Below are 23648 nucleotides of genomic sequence, written 5' to 3' on the forward strand. Positions count from 1 at the left end.
TGGTCCTTGTCTGAGATCTAATGCATAGCACTCTTAAATAGACCATACAACTGACTGCCTTTTTATTTTGTATTTATTTATCTCTCTGCCATTTTATCTGTTCATGTCTGAATTTACCTCTTGCTTGACTGTTTTGTTGATTGTTCACATTAAAAAGCCTTAAAAAACAGTGAGAATGGAATAAAGGAAAGGTACTACATCAGCATTTGCAGCAGAAAAGAAGCTGCTGGTGTGTCTGTCCGTCTGTCTCATTGACGTATATACATATATTTATGTCAGTGGTCTATCTATCTGTCTGAAGTTGCTGGTGTCTCTATGGCTGCAGGAGGTCAGAGCTCCTGAGATTTCATGTCCAGAGAGGAGACACTGTGGAAAACATATGCTGAATGTGTACATTCACTGGCTGAGTGTCAGGGGGACGTGTGGGATGCTGTCTCAGTACAATAATGCACAACATTGCACTAAAGTTAAGGATTACATCACTATGGGTTAAGGCTAGCTTTAGGCTGTTATAGTTAGAAAAAGCTACATCTGCCTTAATCGTTCACTGAGGTAAGTAACCGAATCAAACACACGCAAGATGTTGTGTGACAAACAGGTGCATGCTGGGCAGCGGTGGACTCAAGCTGTTTGAGGAGCAGGAGTGAAAATAATAAAAAGGGCTCTAGCTGTATTTGGTGGGACATCACAACACAGACGGCTGTGTTGTTGAAACAGTTACAAAATGTAAGATTAAAACTGTTTTATTATGTTTATGAGTACAACTACTGCACCTCTGTAACAAAACACACATAGGGAACTATTAACTATTACTCCATTTATTAAAAAAAAAGATGCACATGATGATGATGTCAGTGAGAATGAGCTGTATATTGAGAAGCTTAGCCAGGGTTATCGTTACCCTAGAGGGACACATCATCACGTTTTATCTGCCCGAGGGGGCACTTTACAGTTTTTTATTAGCATGGGGGCACCAGAGGGGCAACTGCCCCACCCCCAAATGCTAAATATTAAAGTGTTCAAGGTGGATCCTCCAGCTGTGATTTCTACATCTGAGCCTGAATATTGTGTACACTGTAAATACAGAAAAATGTGGTATGCAAAACCATTGTGATATATTTTAATTATAGATGGGCTCAGGCTGAAATACTGCTTCATATTACCATGTTTTCTCCAATGGAAGAGAACCCTAGAGGGCACTTTATCATGTTTAATCTGAGCATCCCAGAGGGCACTATAAAAGCCTTCTTTTTTTTTAACATGAGAGCACCAGAGGTGTGCTACATTACTGAGGAACTTCTACCTTCAGCAACATGTGTGATGCATTTCTGCTATTTTTGACCATTTCTGTCACAGCTCAGAATGTTTGAGGAGCACAGTGGGACAGAGAGCGGAAGGAACTGGTTATAATATGAGCTGAGAGCGATCAAGCAAAGGAAAGCCAACAGCAGATAGTTGAGGACTTTGTGGTGCACGAGGCTCACAGTACAGCAACCACAGTGATGGACGTCAATAATGTCTGTGTCGCCTTGCAACATAGCATTGCGTGTGCACAACATGGTGTGTAAAAACTGTGCAGCTCTCTTTACTTCATTACATCTGTTTGGGTACACAAGTACTTTTACTTTTATTTGAGTAAAATATCTTTAAATTAAAAGTACTTATACTTGAGTATAATATTCTACTACATTTTCCATGTCTGAGAGTACCTCAGTAAACATTCTGCAGCTGTCTAAAACACACACAACCCTGGCCTGAGCATGTTATTATGGATCTAGTGGTTATGTTTGTGAGGGAGGTAAAAGGACCATTGCATTGATTTTGAACATTTTTGCCCATTTTCTGATCACATCCTAAATTGTACATCACAGCTAACAATTTTGTAAACCATTCTGCTGGATTTTTCACAAGTAAACCATAGAAACATTGCACAAAATATAAATGTGTGACACTATTTAATAAGTTAAAAATAAGAATAAAAATAAATTAATACAATAATGTTTATAGGCTTCTGTTGTGTGGTTAAGTAGCCTACTCATTCTGTGTTGGTGTTGTTTGATGCATATTGGACCGATACTTGAAGTTGAGTTGAAGGGGTGTGCATAAGACTGACATGTCACTGTCATAATCGTGCCATGACACCTGTCATTAACATGTATTAACAGTGAGTCCTTATGAATGTTCATGATTGTGTCCTGTGGCAATGTAAAGTTAGAGTGACAGTTCCCAAATAATGTCAACTTTGCATCAAAAATGACATAATTGACCAAATGACACTTAAATTCACAGTCATAAACATTCATAGAGACTCCTTCATGTATATGCATTTTGAGGATGTTCATGCTGACTTCTGTGCAAACACACAAGGTGCTGTTATCTGTCTATGGAACAGTGGCAAATGGTTGTTGCTGCCTGTAAGACACAATGGAGGGCTTAAGTAACATATAAATTCACTACAAGGGCATCAGGGCGGAAGATGGACCATGCAGAGACAGGAAATGCCTGTGCATCATAGTGTCAGACACTGATCTATAAAGTCAACATACGTTTCTTCCTTTGGACCAATCCTCAATCCCAATCCTTTACCAAAACAAATATCATCAAAGTCACCATAAAATCACTGATCATGCAAAATGAAAATTTTAATAAAAGGATCAGCAGACTGTTTTGCAATATCTGAATTTAGCACAAAAGCACTTGCATCCTCTTTAAGCAGGTCTATGCGGCTGACATCAAAGGGACCCTTCAAGATTCAATTAACACAATTTATTTTGTATTTTTTGTCATTACTCACAAATTGTACAGCAGCTGCTTGAATTCCTACAAATTACCAGCAGGTGGCAGTATAAAACCAGACATGACAATATTACAGCTGCCAATACATCAGAAATATCCAAATATCAGCTACATATTACTGTATATAAATGTATGGACAAAAATAATATTCATATACTTCTTTAGGAAACTTTTTATATCGTATAGACTTTTGGATATATATTAATGCATAGTTATTGTATGTATTAAATATGATTTTCTATTCTTTTGTTATTTTTAAGGGAAACAAAACAAAACCAGTAAAACCAGTACAAGTAATAAGAATGCCATAAATTGTAAAATCACAAATTTAAATAGAAAAATCAGATAAATAATGCTTAAAATAATAATAATTAATGGCTAATTAGCGATGAAATGTAAGGAAACATAAATAACATCACACTGGCAGTAGACATATATCCAAATAATCACACAGCCAGGTAATCACAGATGGTCCAACCTCTGGGTTAATCTTATGGCCTCTATTATTGACCATTTACAAAATATAGGACTTCCACTCATGAACAAGAACGTTCATACACGAGAGCAACAATTTTCTATTATTAGACACAAAACACATAAACAAATTTAAAACCATTTTACAGAAAACTAAACTGACGGACTGATATCTTTCCACTGTGAATACAACATATGATCCACCCACTATAATATAAAAAAGACCAAAAGGGAAAAAAAACACAGAACTTGTGGCCCTCTTTGGATCCTGCTGCACCACCAGACCGTCCTGCTGGCCCTCCACTGTTGCAGTGTTGGTAGTATATGTTGCTAGGCAATCATTCCTCTGTTGTAAAGCCCCTTCTGGCTGCCCTTTGTTTCATCTCATAGAAAACAGCACATTTCCATTGTTTTACAGATGCAGTCACACCAGAAAGAAATATTCTGTTTTGTAATGTTTTTTTTCTCTCTGAGAACATCAAAGGGCTTGTTTTTACTGTAATTTCAATAAAAAGAACATTTGCATCACAACCGAATGTAATAGTGTGCAGCTTGTTCATACTTAAGTCAACCGAGCTGAACCTTATATCCATCACCATAACACAGTGAGTCATATTACAGGTGTTGCTTACTGACACCTTCATTTCCTGTGGTACGTTGACGTTGAACGAGCTGCTGACTGTTTATTTGCATCATTTGCACACTGAATGCACATCTGTCACGATATGAGGGACGCACCGCTGTTGGTTTTTGGATTTAATATCTCCTCAGCTGTCTATCCAGTCTCAAACCCACGAGCCCTGTTCTAGTAAGCTTGACAGACAAGTCTAAACACCAGCCGAGCTATTTAAGGTGTGCGGTGTGTAGAAATAAGCACAGGATATGAAAGCGTATCAGCCTGCATTATTATGCAAAATCTACAGTGAAATGAAACTGCAAATTTCTTTTACATAAAAGGAGATTATAACTCTCAGGCGCAGCAGGTTGAATAAATGAAAGAAGTTTCTATTCTTTCCAATAAGCAGTGACATCTACAATATATCAAGAAACATAATACAGAAATTGCCACAATAAAACAACTGTTGTTGCTTTATTGGTGCAAAATGAGGACAAAGACCAAATGAACAAGTAGATTTAAAATGAAAAAAAGATGATTGCTGTATTTTTGTACAAAATTAAGTACGTACTCTATGTCTGCCTGCTAAATTTCACATACTAATGCTTTGTCTACTTTTCTCTTGACATTTAGATGAATAAAAGCCATCATTCCACCAAAATGTAAACACTCTAAAAATAAAAGTTCACTCCTCTAATGCTCAAATACATTTTCCCCTTTAGTCCACACTTTAGTTATATTTTCAACCTGCAGCCTACCATCTGCTATGTTTTATTATTTATTGTCTTTTTATTGTTTTTATTGTTTTATTTTTATGAATTTATTCATTTACTTATTTTTTATTCCCTTATTGTTCTTACTTTAAATTTGTATTTATTTATTATTCATTTATTTTGTTTTGTTGCTTTTATGGTTTTTAAATTGTCATAAATACCTGATATACCTACCTGATTTGATGTTTTGCAAGCTGCTTTTTAGAGTCTTTTCTGTCTTCTTGTTTGGCCTTACTGTTTCTTCTTCTGTTGTTATATCACTTTCCAATTCCCTGCCTTCCTTTGCCTGTTAACAACAACAACAACAACAACAACAACAACAATAAAAATAATAATAATAATAATAATACACGTGAACATACACATATGAATTGCATAGCAGAATACATAGCAAGCACACTAATTTGATAAATTTGTTCTGTGATCCGCTCACAATAATTTTCTAGTTTATCTAATTTCGAGCATCACAGTATGGGAGATACTGAGAATAATACACTCGATATAATATAACCAAATGTTAACTCTCATATACATTTTCAAAAATTATTAGATGATCCAGGGCAAAGTATGATACAGACGGATGTATCTGTGCGTGTGACCCGTGGCACTGCTTGATCTCTGTGCTTCAAGATAAATGATACATAGGTGGAATTGATAATGGCACTCCAAGACTTAAGTGATTCAAAGAAATGCTAATGTGTACTACATGTGACTGTATATTGGCCATAACTGTCACACTTTCTTTGATGGATATTCTTATCTCTAAGTAACCTTCTGTAAGTGACAAAAGCTGCTCTTTGAAGGTTCCCATAGAACTCCCAACTCCCTCCTCTCAGCTATTATTACTCAGACATTTCCTTTGCTGCTAATATTTCTGCTGCTTATTGTTCTTTTGCCACTGAAGCTGTAATCTGATTTGTTCTTTTAGCTGTATGGTCTGCATCGCAACTTAAAACTGAGGAGATTCCTTGGTGTGAGTGTGTGCTATTTTGGTCTCTGCTCTTTAGAGTTTTATTTTACATGCTGGAGATTGCAGCTGACACACATTTGGCTATAGCTTTCATTAAATAGCTGCAGCCAGAGAGATTCAGCTGGGCTCCTCGGAGCAGGAGTGGGACTTTAAGAAGCAGCTTGAGGTTGAGATAGGGGAGGAGGCGGCTCTAAAATTCCCAGACATGACGATTAGATGGAAAATGCTGAGGAACAAAGCAGGAGAGAGGACATGGTTTCACATCATGGTGGCTAAGTCAGAGAGGCAGGGATGAGTTAGAAATGTGTCCATTACACCAGGATTCAGAGAGATTTACAGTTTCTTTTTAATTTACAGCATGAATCGTTTTACTTTGAAGTATTTTTTGACCAATATTAACGTTAACATTTCACTTGCTTTGGACCTGCATCATATAGCAGTGATCCAGATGGTTATTATTATGTCAGTTTAGTACCTTTGCTTAAAGCACAGTTGTAAAACAGGCATTTCAGTGACTCAGTAACCATTCGGCATCATCAGCACTGGACTGTATGTCCAATATGGACACAGAAAATAGAGGTGCTTAAAATAATGCATAACAAAATCCATCATTTTCTCTGTTTTTACTGAGATTTATAAGCGTAGTGCACTACTAATTGTAGGTCAGACCCACTGACACTGAAATAAAAGATGGACAAAACAGCGACACTTCCTCCCACTGTACAAAACTGAAGCCAAAATTTCCTGGATACGAGTGCTGCCATCTTGCACTGGCGACATCATTTGGAACCAGCGTCTGCGCAGTAGTGGTCACGGTCGGAGCCACGCTTTTGAATTCCCGCCTTACACAGCCAGCTGACTCAATTGTTAGCAGAGCTCAGCTTAATTTCCTTGCATGAAAGCCTGCTTTTATATCATCAAACAACTAATTAAAACCAAACTGACCAAAAAAAAGAGAACACTTGAACAAACATAAGCATGACAGGGGCTGACTAAAATGACAGAAACCGTCTTTGGGAAAAAATTATTTGACTTCTACTTTGATGTTTCAGATTGGCTCATGTCCTATCTATCAACATTGTGGAGACAGGTTTAATGATCTGTACTGCAGCCATCCATTCACGCTGGACTCCTGTGTGAAACATGCGTTCAGGTGCTGGCTCACTCTCTCTTGCTCTCCTCTATAAAAAGGATCCTGCTTGAAATTAATACAAAAACCATGAATCTTGCACAGCGTTTGGTAAGACACCTTTAAATAGACTCAGTATCTCTCAGCATGCTGAACTCTGAGTGATTGACTTCCAGTGTCTCTGATGTCCAACCTAATTAAATATTACTTGCTGAATTATAGTTTCAAACACATACAGTTGTTTCTTTCTGTCATCATAAGTCAGAAAATCGATTTAATTTTCCAACATGATTGTTAATTTACTATTATTTATCAACTCATGCAAATATACAACTATTAAAGGACCAGTGTGTTGGATTTAATGGCATCCTGCTGTGAGCTTGCATGTGTCTCACACATCCCTTCCAAGCATGTGACAGCTACTGTAAAAACCTGCAACCTCTATAGATATAAAGGCCTCAACCTTCTTATTTTCCGATGATTATTCACTAATGGAAACACATCATAGTCCATTTCTGCCATATTCTGCTAACAGATCCCCAGAGATGTGGGTTTTTCTCAGGCCTTTAGTGCTATTCATCCATCTAAATAGTTCTGGAGTGAGTTGCAGAGTTTGGGAGTTACCAGCTGCAGAGATGATCTAAAGGAAATAAATGGCACTCAGCTCGCACCAAAAATTACGATTAGTCAAGAAAAAACAGCTTGAGATCAAAAACTAAAGTAAGTTTGAAGAGCCACACGGTTAAGTCTGCAGAGTCGAGAGAGGACAGATGAAGGAGAAACAGCTGATCCAAACTGTATTTCAGTTTGTTTTTAGGGATTCCTACATGCCAGACAAGTGGAGTTAAGTTTAAAAACACACCTTTGTTCTCTGCGATCAGCATATTAATAGCTGATTAAGACATGTGGGATATGCTGGTAGTCTTCTGGTTTTAGGAGCATTCTTTGGACATGTAAACGGAAAATCCAGAATATGTGTCACAGTTGGGGTTTTTTCCAGCAGTTTGTGACACACAACCTTTTCTGCTCTGTGTTATAAATAAACCAAATAGCCAACATTTTGCAGGACAGGGTGCACAAAAGAAAAACACATCTGTGATCGCAGGGAGAAACACACCTACTTTCATATATTTTAGATATCAATATCTTTTTGGATATGCACAAATATTGTAATGCTTTTCAAGAAAGTGATTAAATGAATGAAAGAGGGAGACGGAGTTTTCCTGCTAAAACATCTCCACCGCCAGTGGAAAAAAACAAAAACTATTTTTCCTGGAAAAACAAGGGACCAAAATCAGAATATTCACAGCTGTATGACTGATTAATGTGAAACGGACAAACTAAAATTAAAACATATTGAGGTATTTAAAAATTCAATGAATTGATGAAATAAATACATTTTTGTGATTAAAAAGTGTCTTTATTTTACAGTATCATTTTACAGTATGTAATTATTCTACAGTAATTAATTTACAGTATTGAAATTACTGCAGTTCTGACTTTTACAGTAGTTGAATTGGTGGTGTGATAAAAAAAACACAGCAGGCTGATTATTACTGTAATAACAATTACAGTACTGTGGTACTGTGATTAAATTTACAGTAATCATACTGTGAAAAGTATTTACAGCAACTTACCAGCTAATTGCTGCCAGGAAGTTCATGAAAATTTTACAGCATTCTTGTTAGGGTGTATGTACTCTAAAGAGATAATTACTTTTTTGTAGGCACAGCTATTGCAAGAATTTCAAATAAAAAAAAAACTGACCCTGCAATAACCTCATTTTAAACGCTATTAAACTCCTTTAAATACATACACTGCCAGACACTAACACATGATAATTAATTATCTGTTGAAACAGTCTCTTTTACTCTGTATCTATTTATAATTTCCTGTCAGTATTCAAGTTAACTCTCTTTTGCTTTATGTTCGGTATGAAGCAGTGGTTTGATGGACAAAACTGCCTCTAAGCGTCGATATCTCAGAGAACACAAGAGCTGAATTACATAACATGTCACGACCAGCACTCAAGTAGTGGAGGAAGTACTCAGATTACTTACTTAAGTAAGAGTAGCAACACCACACTATAAAAATACTCCATTGCAAGTAAAACTATTTCATTAAAAGTAAGCTTTTTTTGCAAGTGAGTTTTTGACTGGTTAAACAGTCTCATTACTAAGACCGACATAAGTTAACGAGAACATCAGCGAGAACATTGGCCTTTTCTTTCTTGTTGTTCTTAATGTCAGCCACTGGGTCGGATTCTCATTCACACCAGATGGAAGAATCTGTCTTCACTTTCTCCTACGGGTACAAGCCCACGAACCCTAAACCATACAGGGTTCTTGGGTTTGTCCCCGTAGGAGAACCCTTTTTTGTTCCTGGTAGAACCCTCTATAAAAGTTCCACTTGGAACTTATACCTAGACCTACTCACCTATACCCATACACTTACACGTAGAACCATCTGTTAAAGGTTTCACACAGAACTCCCTGTGGGAAATTCTATAGAGAACCCTTCTATGGTTTAATGGTTTTCCTTGAACTCCCTCTGGTTCTTACCAGAACCGCTCCACACTGTAAGGGTGCTAACTAGAACCCACCCAGGGTGTTCTACCAAGAATTTATTCCAAAGGTTTTATCTAGAAACCATCAATGGGGCTCTACTGAGAACCTTTTTATATTCTAAGGGTTTTATCTAGAACCCATCCAGGGGTTTCTACCAAGAACCCCTTTATAGTACAAAGGTTTTATCTTGAACCCACCCAGGGTCTTCTTCCAATAACCCGTTTATATTCCAAGGGTTTTGTCTAGAACACAGTCAATGGGTTCTACAGAGAACCTTTTTTTATTCCAAGGGTTTTTAGCTAGAACCCACAAAGGGGATTCAAAGAAGAACTCTTTGTATTATGGGACAAAGAAGCATTGACCAAGGAGTTCTTCAAGGATTTCAACAATCCTTGAAGAACTCTTTCTTCCATAAAGGGTTCTTTGGAAGAAAAGTGTCCTTAATGGCACCCATAGTCTTTCAAAGAACACTTGAAAAAGAATTTCTTCAAAAGAGGGTCCTTCAGAAGGAAATGGCTCTTGCTGGAATGTCAGCTCTTCAGGAAGAACCGTTGTTTCTAAGAGTGTATTCAGATTCCACCATTGCCAGTCACATCTGTTGCCATGTTCTCTGTTTGTTCCTTCACTGCCCTGCTGTAATCAGCAGCAGCAGCACCTTCAGCATGTGATGTGGCAGCAGGTTGGTGAGCTGTTCCTCCCCGTGGTGTGAAATCGACCCTATACAGATATACTAAGAACATGATAATGTAGTACAAATTATCAGATATGTCACATTTATGTGGTTCAATAGCTGACAAGGCTAAAAAACAAGCTCTTCACCTTTTCTCTTCATACATTGTATGATTGAAATTAGATTTAAATGTGATTACTGTAGCTAAATCTGACTTTGAGTGAGTCAGTGAATGTAATCACCGAGTACAACTGTTAGCAGGTAATTAGTGACAGATTTAATTCTGCTGTAATAATAACTCTCTCGAAGAAAGAAAAGTCTAACCTCAATAGCTACACAGCAGTATTAATCACTTGGGAATAGACTGTACTGATCAGTTGGCTGGCAGGCTGAATCCGTTTGTGTTGCCAAGCACTGCAGAAGGTTTCTATATTGGTTGCAATAGGATTAACTCTCAGAAAGTTATCACAAGTCGAAAAACAATAACGGACTAAATGTGCCCTCTCTGAGACACACACACACAGATTCTCCCATTGGCCGAAGAAAATTGAACTCTTTGTTCTGTTTCGCTAAAGAGATGCTGTCAACAGAGTTTCACAGAGGCTAAATGGCACTATGAGGCCATACAGAACATGTCATAAGAGTCAGAAGTTAGCAGGCATTGCATCTGCAGCTCAATTAACACTGTGGTATTAATAGCTTTCACAAGTGAGCTGAAAGACGACATGATGCACAGGAGAAACTTGATGACTTCAGTGTGATAAAGTAGATCAGGCGGGTTTAAATTAAGATTTTTTACTTAATTTTCACTCTGTAACAGTGCTGCCGATAACTGAGTGCGTTTTACTAATAAGGAGCACTATTTCTGGCAGTAACCTACACCTATAGAGAGATCTGTGAAACCATGGCAACCACACATTACCTCCAGCTGAACTGGATTCAACATCATGTTTGAATTTTTGAATGTGTAGCTCCTGAGGCCATATATCTTAAGATTAAATGTAGAAATTCTGTAATTCGGTTTCAGATGGGCAGTTCCTAAGTCAATGTGATTATTAAAGTAACTTAAAGGAGAAGTGTGTGATTTCCAGTGGCATCTAGCGTTCAAACCTTAGATTGCAACTAAGAGGATTTACCCGGACACCGCCCCTCTCTCACCAAGAGTACGGTGGCCGTCAGCGGACAAAATGGCGAGCGAAAGCTATCTCACAACAAACTACAATTATGTGTGTAGGATGAATTACCTGTCCAGCAGAAAACAGGCAACCTCGGCGTCACTGTGAAAACGTTTGTCCTCCATCAGCGATTTCCATTGTGTAAACGCTATGCCGATGTTGATTCGTGTTTTTGCCGTTTCCTGTCATGCTTGTGTTTACTTTCTTCGCGTCTCCACTTCTTGGATGACGGGGATTCACCGTCCGCTGCTTTTTGTTCTGGTACAGTGTATGTATGATCCTCCTTTTGCCAAAACTGTGCCAGTCAAGGTTCACAACGCTAAATGGTCTGCCAGCAATCACCCGCGTCTATCCTCCCCGTCTACTTCCATGTTTACACTGCGGCGCCTACGTAAGGTCGCCATGGGCTTCCCATGACTCACTGTTAGTGCAGTTTGTCCGTTCTGCACTGCCGTAGACGGCGCAGGATGATGATCTCCGTAAGTTGACCCGACAGTATGTAACTATAAATGGCTATTTCTAAAGTAACGGGAACATATAGATTATGAGTTTACGTTGATTGATAATAATAAATAACATACTTATATATAATATATCTCATTTATGTACATAAATTCCTGTAATTATTACACACTGGTCCTTTAAGTTAGGTTAGGAACATTTGTTGCCTTTAAACATAACTCATATTTCTGACATGGAAAGTGATACAACTTGTGAGATCTGAGCTTTCAGAAAATGTCCAGTTTATGAGGTTGTTAATTTGACAACAGGACAATGTTCTTATGGACTCTTCTCTTAAAAACTGGAAATATGACCCCATTTGAAGGCAGCAATTGACAAGTAAGACCAGATCTGCAAGTGAGGAAGTTTCTGTAATATGGCCCCTGACAGCTAGGTGCAGGGCCTTTGTCTAAAAGTAAAGACTTAATCGCTGAACATTATTGAACTTTCTGAACTGAATCAAAGTGCTGAGACTGTTGCAGTTCAATACACTGAGAAAGACAAAGAGTGGTGCTTCAAGTGCTCCCATATTTCCCCACAGATCCACCCTTTAGGTGGGTTGTTCACAGACTCCACTGATGACCACCAAACATGACAAGTGATTCTCATCTGAGGGGAAGTGCGGAGAATGAAAGTGACTTTGAGGCCCAAAGCCCTCCTGCCAACGCAACGCATGTGTCATTCAAATCTGGTGCTTCAGAGACGGAAAGAGAAAAAAACAGACACAGTGAAGTCAGTGAAGATGAAGTGTTTCAGGCCTGGTATGAGAATTCAAATCACATTTTTATTATAACATGACACTGCGCTGTCTCTGTTAAAGGTGAATTTAGACATTGTATCCAGCAAAAGGTGACTGAAACGGTAAATTAGGTGCAAGTCAACTATTTTTCACTCATTTAAAACATTGTACTATAATCTTTTATGACATTTTACATTAAACAAGACTTAATTATGCATTAAATATCACACACTCAGGTTGTGAAAGCTTGCAGCATCTTGCACTGAGTCAGATAGACTGTTAATTGCTTTGTAAAGGTGAAATTTGTCAGTGCTGACAGTTGACGTCAGCACCAAGAAGAGAAAGAAGAACGACATTTACTTTTCAGATCCGAGACACATATACAGTATGAGGATGGAGAACAAAAGAGATGATATATAATGACATTTCTTTAATTTAATAAATTTGTTTCTCTAAGCATTTCGTATTGTACCATCACAATTGCAAAAACTGAGCTGCAAACCCATTTGTGAACTCCTGAACCTTCAAAAGCAACCATGAAGTACTATTTAATATGAGGCATGCTGTTTTTTATTAGGAGGCACATATTCATTATTGCACAGACTGCAACAGGCTATGTCTCTCATTTTTTGCCTCAGTTTTGAGTTTTACCATCAAACTGTGATTTTTCTTTTGCAATGAAGGCTGAAACTGACTGATTTTGATTCTCAATTCATCAGCCATTATTTTCTCAATTAACCGTTTTCACTATAAAATGTCAGAAAACAGTGAAATATCCCTGATAGTATCTTCAAATTCTTAATTTTACCTGACCAACACTCTAAAACCCAAATATATTCAGTTTGTTAACATAATTTACAAACACGAGCCATAAATCTTCACATTTGAGAAGCTGGAGCTGGAAATTTTGTCAAAAGTTAATGAAACAGCGAACTGATTATCAAAATTGTTGAGAGTTTCTAATTTACTCTTTATTACTTAAACTAAAAATAAATGTTTTCTTCTGATTTGGAGGGGGTTAGAAATGTAGGACTTATATATTTCATTATTTTTTTAAATATGTAACTGTAACTGTCAGTTTTGTGTATCTTTTGTTTTTCTGCCTGTATTTTGTGAGTCTACGTAATAAAATACAAATAAATGTTGAAAATATTACTAATATGTGATATTATATCATTATGTCACTATTTTACTATATTCAAGTTGATATATTATAATTATAATTAGTCTTAGTTTTGTCTGTATCTGTATCATATGTGTATCTTTCATTTTCCTATCTTTCATTTTTTTTCTTTCTTTCTGTTTTCATTTCATTTGGAAATTTGACATATTTTACTTATTGCAGCTGCATTGTAAAGTGAGCATCTTTCAATAAAATAAATCTTATTTCTTAGGCTGTATTACTGAAATGTTTATGTACACTCTGAAAGTAATTTTTCATAAAAAAAAAGAAGATATCTTGATTATGCCTTTTATCATTATCCAAAAAAAAAAAAAAAAAAATTAGAAAATGACTCACGTGTCTGAGGTTAACTAATTCAACTGAATTTGTTAAGAGGCATAACAATGAAAAATCCTCCCACATTTAATTTTGTACAAATAACACTGACATATGTGAACATTCCTCTAAGTTGTTCTGAATAACATATTAATGAATATAAACAAAGCCATAAATAAAACAAGTGAAAATTGATTTGTCTCTTGTGTAAAACACTGCTGACCACTACTGGTCAAAAGTGTGAATTATACTTAGAAGAAGTGTGAAACTATAGGGTTGAAGAGAGCCTGTAAAACACCATAAACAGACATGCAACAGAACATCTGTTCAGCAGCTGGTGTGCGTGACGTCTTGTTTGGTGCAGGCAGGTTACTTCAGCTGCAGGCTGACTGACTGATGCTGGATGAGGCCCTCAGTGTACACATCCATATGTCTCCGTCACTAAAGCATCTGAGTCTGTGGAGGCATTTGGGTCTTCGCTTCGTCACACCAATGTACAGATTTACACGACATGGTAATAAAGGAACAGTGCAAGAATTTGCTGTGGTTTTGGTTAAACATTATAGAAACAAAATTGTATTCTTTTACTGAAAAATTGTTCTGCTTTAGTGGACATAAAATAAAAACATCAACAATTTGCCTCCTCACAGCAGCGACAGACTGAGATGATCCCACTGGACAATGACCCTAAAAATAAACCAATGTGCTGCACTTGAAGGCAAAATATCTATTAATTTTTCATTCCATTACTTTTGGAAGTGCACCTGAATGACAGCAGATACAGAGTAAGAGCTCGCTTTGTTTCAGCAGAAATGGAAAACATACTGTTTTTTTGTTGAAAGACTAAAGCATAGCTTTTATTTCTACTTTATAGCCAAGGAAATAAGAGGTAAAGCAATACATTTCAAGGTCCAGTGTGAAAGATTTACAGGGATTTCCTGGCAGAATATGAGTGTTTTTGTGTATAAACACCTGAAAATAAGAAATGTTGTATTTGAGTTACCTTAGAAAGAGTCATTTATATCTACAGAGGGTGCGGGTCCTCTTTCATTACATAGACATTTCTACAAAGATGCTGCATTGACCTTTAGATTGTCCCTCTACATCACTGCCATATTGGACAGGACAAGTTAAGGTCTATTAATAAATACAGGTAAATGTGGGAGCTGCCATTTTTCTGGATAATAAGCACTATAATGTTAACATTTCAACCACCTTCAATGCATCATTTTCATATTTAATCTAGGGCTGGGCGGTATACCGGTTCATACCGAAAACCGGTCTTTATTTTCGTTATGATATGAATTTTTCATATACCGCCATACCGGTGAATAGCCCAAACAACGTCCGGAACGTGCGCGGCGGCAAAGTGTTTCAGTGGGGACCCATATCACTGCTGCACACGAACACCACAGGTATGCTTGCTTGAGCGTGTGCACCAGGGATGTTCCTGGCAACTAATTTCTCTGTTGATTAGATGCCAAATTTAATTTAGAATAGTCACTTAGAAAACACAAGGCAAAATTTATTAATTTATTATGTTAAACACTGTCCGAAAAAAATACTGTGTGTATTAAGAGCCATTTGAAGACGTTAATCACAGTCTACAATCGCCAAATCGTATTTTAAATGCCGCTGAAATGCGCGCTACTTCGCGCTGTGCAATACAAACCTTACACGCTTATGCTTCACCTTTTTAGACCGAAGAGGGTCACAGCGTCTGCAGGTAAAGGACCTAGAGCTAACGTTAGCTTCCAGCCTGACACAGTGTGGCTAACGTTAGCTTCCAGCCTGACACACAGTGTGGCTAACGTTAGCAGCTAGCCTGACACACAGTGTGGCTAACGTTAGCTTCCAGCCTGACAAACAGTGTGGCTAACGTTAGCAGCTAGTAGTAGCAGCAGCAGCTCCGCCTGCAGGTTTATGTCTGTGTCTGTGCTTAATGCGGTCACATTTCTCCAGTCGAGTGAATATATATCAACTTATTCTGTCACAGTCTACAATCATCTGTCCGACCTCGCTGATGTAAACATCCGGTGTTGCCACGGCGATCGGTTCATACGCGCTGGGTGAGAGGGGCTTTCGTCTGACAGGGCCGCAGCCCCGACTAGTGGCGTGCGGCAACAGATAACTGGCATCATGCATGAATGAAATATTTACAAATATTTCATTTAAGTATTATTTACAAATATTTCATTTTTAAATATTTTAAATGACTAGTATTTCTGGTGCCGACTAGCGTGGGTGGGGACGTTTAATTGTATAGTCGTACATGTGATGGTAACCATACTTTGAAGGGGTCATGCTTTTACCTGTCTGGACATTTAAAAAAAAACATGATACAGTCCTTGTGACAGTAAAATGGGCTATTTGAAGACAATCAACTGCAGTAATTCTGTTCTCAGTAGAAGAAAATGTGGGTAAGAACACTGTTGCATGAAAAAAAAAATACCATCAAATACCGTGAAACCGATATGATTTTTTAAAAAAAACGTGATATGAAAATTTTGTCATACCGCCCAGCCCTAATTTAATCATTCACGAACTGGACTGAGTTAATAGAAGAAACTTTTTTTCTTACACCATGGCTCATGAACCCTTGAATATAATATGACTTACTGAGAAATTTAACATTATAGTGCATTTTACCACCAAAAACAGCAGCTCCCCCATTTACATATATTTGTTAAAGAAGAAATGTGTAATATATTAACTGTAATTTATCATAAAATGACCATAATGTGTCATCAGAGGTCAAGGAAACTTGTTAAGTTGAAATACTCGCTTCTCCGACAACAACACTACAGCCATGGTGTCTTCCTCTGAAATTTCAATTCCAGGCAAAAATAACTGTTTTAGTCAGCCCTTCAAATTAAAGCCGAATGTTCGTGTAAGTGTGTCTTTATGAGTCGTAAGAAATCATTTATAATCTCCCTGAAGGATAAGATGTTTGTAACAACATGTTAATGGAGGCTGCTAGGCAGAAGGAGGCAGTCACTTAACTCCAACTCCAGAACGTGTCGGCTTTTCAGGATAACCCGCTTAGCTTTACAAGAAAGACAATTGACAGTTATAACCAACTGATTACTTACAGTGTACGACGCTCGTCAGTGTTAAAATATAATGTTGCAGTGTTCCTGCAGCCTGCCTGAGGTCCTTTATATCTGGAGAGGAGGGGGCGGGCAGAATCAATTAACTTCAATCATAGACGGTATATTAAAAGGGCTCAACCTCTTATATAACTGATAATATACCATCTATGGCTTCAACTCGCTATTTGAATTGCTGTACTCAGTCTTGGGTTTGCAATGATACGTATTACATATATAGCATATTGCTCCTATGACAGGCTTGACAGTCTTACCTGGCGATGTTGATGTATCGCAGCGATGGGTTAAAGTGGTCAATGCGTCATCTACATACTGTATGTATGTCTATGTTCAGTGCTATAAACTAATTATAATGGGCCCAGTGCAGGCTAGTTACTAGTTATGAAGCACGTACCATTAGGCATGTGTACAGTATATTTTACCAACAATCTGTTGGATTTTACATTTGGATCAGTTTATCAGTATTGGCAGATTTTGTGCTGAAACGATCTACCTTATATCATATTGTCACATGATCAAATACTCAATTTGTATATGACCAAACTTTTAAGAAAATAAGAAGTAATTCATATAATTGAATTTTTTTCAACAGTTTATTTATAGTTTTCATAGTTAATGCACAGATCGCTGCTGACTATTTTACAAAAAAAAAAAGATAATGGAAATGGGTTTGTTTGTCTATAATTAATGTCCCTGTTTTTAAAGTGGCCCAGAATGGACAAACCAAACAGTTTTACAGCCACCATAGGTTCTCCTACAACATCTGGAAAGGGAGGGTGAGATGAGGTGTTTGCAATCTGCAAGGTCACCACTAGATGCCACTTAATCCTCCACACTGGTCTTTTAAACTCTTATTTCTTTAGATCCATGAAGCTTTATAGGAAATTCTTGTAACAGATGTAGAAATAGTGCAGTGGACACAGTGACTCTTAATGGGATAAAGTCCTTTTCTGATCACTAAGAGGCCACAAATATGTACATGAAATTCAGTTAAGGAGGAATCTGATGAATCATACATGTAAACAAACAGATATGAGCCTTTCCCGGAGAAAATAATCCTGAAATCCTGGTCCCAGCTGCATTTAAAATTTAGAAACATTTCATGTTCCCTGCTTGCCCTTTGGTAACACAGCCGTCCCCAGAGTCCCCTAACAGAGCAACAAAACTAATAGTTTGGTTGCATAAGGGATTATCTTAACTGCTCTTATCTTTTCTCTGCTCTGGCTTGTAGGAAATCAAATCATGCATAAAAAAAGAAACACAATCCCTCCTGTGGTCCGATGAGGCAAATGCCATGATGTCATGTGTGTGTCACCGTGGAAACAGACTCATCGTAGCTCATGCTACTGAAGGTATCCGATGCCAACAGTGTGTTCTGGTGATGTGTCAGCACTTCAGTAACTTTAGGTGCGTGTTGGAGGGGTGTGTGTGGGTAATGTGACCTTGTTTTGCCATGCAGCAGTCATAGCACACTGTTACACGCCTCCCTTGACAGTAATTATGAGAATCTGATGGATGCTCCACCCTCAAAATGGCTTGGTCATTGACGGTAACAGTTCCTCCATGCAACCCTCCCCGTGGAGTTTAAAATGTAAGGTTTAGTCACACAGCTACACAAGAACTCCCTGCCACACAGCTATTGATAATTAGGATCCATAACTTATGACTCATAGCTTCAGTTGTATTTGCCACTGAGTCCTCTGCTGAGTAGAGCTCCAGCAGTAGTCATGCTGCTCTCTTACCGGCACATTTATTAGCTTTGAGCTTTTTCTCTTTAATTTCCAGCCCTGGATTTCACATCTATACTTGCTTCCAGTGAGACATGTACAGTGCTGTATGTATGTGGTCCAGATGGGAAGGAGGAGCTCGGAGAGTTGAGTAGCCTCGCTCAGATGTTACCTCATCCTAATCTGATCATTACTCTATTGTGTATGAAGCTCGCTTAGAGGGTCCGTTGCAAACTTTTTGGCTTGAAACCCTTTAAAGAGAAGCAATATACTCCAAAGACTAATGTTCCCTTCTCAGATTCATCAATTGAAGCAGTTTTTAGAGGCCTAAACTTGTATAAACCGTCCAGAATTTCACAGTAAAAGCAATGACTTGAAAAAACAACAAATGTCTAATAGAAATGTGTTTTAATTAGTGCTACTTTACTTATTATCCTATCCTGTTAATGAGGGGTTGGATCAAGTCATTATTTTGCAAGTCACAAATAAGTTTCAGGTATTTGTACTTAAGTCCTAGATCAAGACCGAAGTGCCAAGTCCAAAACTTTGAGTTTTGAGTCCTAAACATGTCATAATGTGAACAGTGAATTTCTCTCCACACTGATTTACAGTGTTACTTAGATGTAAAGGTTAACTAAGCATTAACTCAATAGTCTTACTTTTTTGTGTAATTTCAAAGGTTGATTGAAGTTGAAAGGTGTTTGCTGTTGCAATTTGTTGCAAGTTGTTTGCTGTTGACCACCTTATAGTTTTTGTATGTGAACAAAATTATTATAAGATTTTCTGAAGTGTCTGAAATCGATAGCTATTAAGTACCAGACCTCACTTACGACACCAGTTCTCAGTGGCATAGTCTGATTAATATTGGATGGGGTCCAGGTGGGAAATAGCATGCATCTCCACAATGAAAGAAAAAATGCTGTGAGTGCATTTACGCACAAGGCACGACAGCACAAATACATTGATTGTTTAAGTCTGCTCCCTCTATTATGCCATTTTTTTCTTGTTACATCATTTTTGTCGTGTTGCATCTTTTAACGTTGTATTTGTCTTGTTAAATCATTTACTCATTTTCGTCTTGCTTTAAAACTGAAGTAATGAGCCTGAGTAGAAAATATTTGTGTTAAAATTTTGAGTAAAATTAAAAAGTTGTCAGAAAAGAAATACTCAAGTACTCAAGTACAGGACAGATAACTGAAAAATCTACCTAAGTACAGTAATGATGTATTTCTGCTTAGTTACCTCCATCTTTGGGTATTGACAACCAAAATGAGCTGGAAAATATCAACACATCAGATATCGGCAAAAATTCAATATTGTGCATCCTCAGCTGCAGGTTGTTAAAGTGTTAATGATTATACATAGTTAAGTGTAGTGTAAGAATAAGGAGCCTCAAGACTCTTTTCAGGGATGTCCATTGAATCCCAGTCAAAACTGAGCCTGACCTGGTTGCAAAATAGTAATAAAAATGTTCAAATGTGTTGTGTAAATATTACTCAGCATTATTTTACTGCAGGTCTGTAGAAAAAATAGAATATCTTTGATTTTTATCCCTCTTTTTAGATCTTCTTTGATTTCAGACAGGAATATGACAGTCACCCAAAAAAACAGGAGGGAGGGAGAAAGGGAAAGGAGGGAGGGGGAGACAGACAGACACAAACGCCGAGACAAAAATGTGACAAATTCTGCTGCTGATGATTTGCAAAATGCAGCCTCGTCTCCCTCTCGTATATGAACGATCACCTACATGTTTATCTCGCAGGAGCCGGTCGGTGCGAGCGCAGATCCGAGCTGATGTCGAGCAGCCAGAGGCGCACATGCAGCAGGCGTTATGACTCCTCTGTGGTCATGCATGTAGAAAACACAGAGGCAGTCTTATCAGTGCTAACCATGTGTGCGCAGTGGGCAGCATGCAGCGTGATGATGGAGCCGTCGAGGAAAAAAACACACACACATACACACACACACAGGCTGGAGTGTATTGTATCTGTCGCCACACCCATCACACATACAGCCAGACACGGCGCGGTTAGCACGCAGAAAAGAGCGTTTTATGTCGGTGACAGCGACATGACAACAGCCGAGGGCTATGGGTGAGCGACAGATGAGTCACACACATCCACCGCCAGCATCCCCCCCCTTTTTTCATCACACCAAACCCGCATAAAGAGCCACACGCTGCCAGTATTGATACGATTTGGCGCACAAAACGGCGCATGTGGATGAACGGTCGATCGTGCACATGGGGCCAGTTTGAGGAGAGGTGTAGTTAAAGCCGTGGACACGTCTTGTCTCCCTGTCAGTGCGCATGATACTGCGGTTCCACTACTATGGCACGCTCCAACTCACCTTGAATCAGGCGCACGGCCGCTCTCCTGTCATTCGGGTGCGGGGCCGTGCGGAGAACCAATACACGCCCCAAAGCCTCAATCAGTAGCCAATCCGATGACAGCAGAGGCGGACCTGTGGCTGCATTCTCACACTTGGTTTCACTATGCGCTCGTAAAAACGGGCTCCGTCTACTACAAACGCGGCGGTGCAGGTGCTCTGTCTCTTCGGGAGAGGATGCGGATGGAAGGACGGGGGAGGGAAGGGATGAAGGGAGAGAAAATATGATATGAAGAAGGGGCTTTTTAGCTGCAAGAGACCGTGAGGTGCAAGGTCGAATATGAGAGATTGGTTGAACGGGGCACTTTGCGTGGTAATAGCTGGTCGGCAATAGTACTATGATTTGGTATGTGGCCACTCTGATAGCAAGTGTATTCAGCACCAGAGGAACGGCCGCTCAAGGTGAGTTGAAGTGCAATATATCTTAGCAGATGATTTCTGCTGTGTGCGCTTGCATGCTGCTGCTTTTTCTCATCTAATTCTGTTTTTTTTTATTATGCATGTTAGGTCATACGAAGTGTGGGGCTAAACGGCTGCATATCTCATGTATATGTCACATGTAAGTTCAGCCCTGGTTATATGGTACCAGGGAGACAACAAATGTCTTGAAATTGCCTGGATCACACATGCATAATGTGTGGGACATGTCCAGGATGATTGGCCCCGGCTGTGTGTGGGTTCAGGCCTGTATTGTGATTATCTGTATGGTAAAACGCCGAGCAGATTGGGAAATATAACGTCAAATGTGTGCATTGTATCATAGCTGAGCAGTCCCATTTGAGTTCTCCAGAGAGGGGTGTGACCGTCTCAGCCCTCAAGATGGAAAAGTAACTAAATAATGCATTGCAGTGTCAGATAAAATGCACTCTTCTTGGATTGATAGAACCCATTCATTGCTGCATGCATGAGGTTCATGTGCAGAATTTGCACATTGCACATGGAGACGGTCACAGTGCTGCTGTATGGAGTGTGTGATGCACTGAGCACACACAGGCTGCAAAGCTCGCCTAGTGCTTCATGTAAACTAGTCATTCCTGGAGCAACAAACTGCACAATATCCCTTTTGTTCTGATTTTTCCTCAGCACCAGCTCTGTATTGACCCATGTACTTACTTAACCTTGCTTTTCCACTCGTGTCCAGATGAGGGAGACATGTGCCAAGCTGTCGCCTGGTAACTGATCCCAATGACCCCGCATATACCCAGTCAGAACTGGTCTGCTCACAGGTCTGGCTCCTCCTGTGATGACAGCACAATGTGAAAACTTCCTCTCATCATGATGCAGTCTTTGATTTGAAGACAGAACAAAATCTCTCATGGGTGCAATTGTTTAAAAGAGAAATTCTCCATTTCATGAAGGCGTAGATAGATGTGGCTTAATAATATCGACTCGAAGGTGTTGTCTGGTATCGGCACTGCACTGACGGTGATTTACTTTTGAATAGGCTCACAGGCTGCACCAGAGAGTCACAAATCACAACGTAGTCTGTGAGTAATTACAAATGAGAGCTGGTCCACTTCTTCTATGACAGTGTCCCAGAATGCAGTGTCTGAACCCAGTCTGGTGCATGTTAACACCAACTGTGACTCAGTTTTCATCCCTTTTTGCTAATGATTAAGACAACAGACCAATATGTCACCAGAGCTTAATGCTTTTTGACAATAATTATGTAATTTTAATAGGGATGTGCTAATCTGACACTCAGTTTTGGTGTTGGTCCAGTACTCGCTAAAATCACTGGATCGGATATTGGAGAAATGAAGTATAATTTTATATGATACATTAACCTAAACTATCACATGAGTTTAACAGGGGGATCTGTAATATGTACTAAATCATAAAATGATAATTGTCAGAGATTAAGGAAACATGTTAAATTGAAATACTTGAAATTTCTATTCTGGGCCAGAATCACTGTTTTTGTTTGCCTGTTTCACATTAATTAGAGTTCAAATTAATGCATAAAATTCACTGAATCTGTTTGTGGGTCGTAACAAATCATTAATAATTTTCTAGAAGGAGTAAATGTTTGTAACAGTTAAACTGAGTAATATGTTAATGGAGTCTGGCAGACAGTAAGGGAGGCAGTCATTGAACTCGAACTCTAGAGTGTGTCTTTTCAGAGCAGCGGGCATTTTTTTTCAGGATATCAGGCTTAGCTTTACATTGACCAACAACTGACAGTTATAAACAGCTGATATACGTACAGTGTAGGACTCGTTGTCACATGTTATGGTCGAATAACAATGTTACACTTGTCTTGCGCTCCTGTTCCTGCAGCCTGTCTGAGTTTCCTTGAGTCTGGGGAGGAGGGTGTGAGAGGAAACAACTCATTTTAATGATAGATCATATATTAAATAGGATTTCAACCTGTTTAATATACAGTCTGTGGCTCCAACTCACTATTCGGACTGCTGTACTAATTTTTGCACGTCCAGAGTCCATGAGTTGTTGTTTCTTCTTGAGCCACAACTGGGTTCATATTCTCCTCCTCTTCTTCTTCTTTTGATCATTT

General features: G+C 38.6%; 1 protein-coding gene across 2 annotated transcripts in view; it reads left to right on the top strand.

Moving 5' to 3' along the window:
- Positions 1-21075: 21075 nt before the first annotated feature.
- igsf9ba (immunoglobulin superfamily, member 9Ba) overlaps positions 21076-23648 on the top strand; it is a 96508-nt gene continuing 93935 nt past the window's right edge. For both annotated transcript variants that reach the window (XM_084717896.1, XM_084717897.1), the window contains exon 1: positions 21076-21535. In XM_084717896.1, coding sequence (XP_084574022.1) covers positions 21472-21535 — 64 coding nt within the window. In that variant the 5' untranslated portion in view covers positions 21076-21471. The remainder of the gene's footprint in view (positions 21536-23648) is intronic.

This window comes from Lutjanus erythropterus, chromosome 4 (genome assembly GCF_056507025.1).
Source record: "Lutjanus erythropterus isolate fLutEry1 chromosome 4, fLutEry1.hap2, whole genome shotgun sequence".
Classification (NCBI taxonomy): domain Eukaryota; kingdom Metazoa; phylum Chordata; class Actinopteri; order Lutjaniformes; family Lutjanidae; genus Lutjanus; species Lutjanus erythropterus.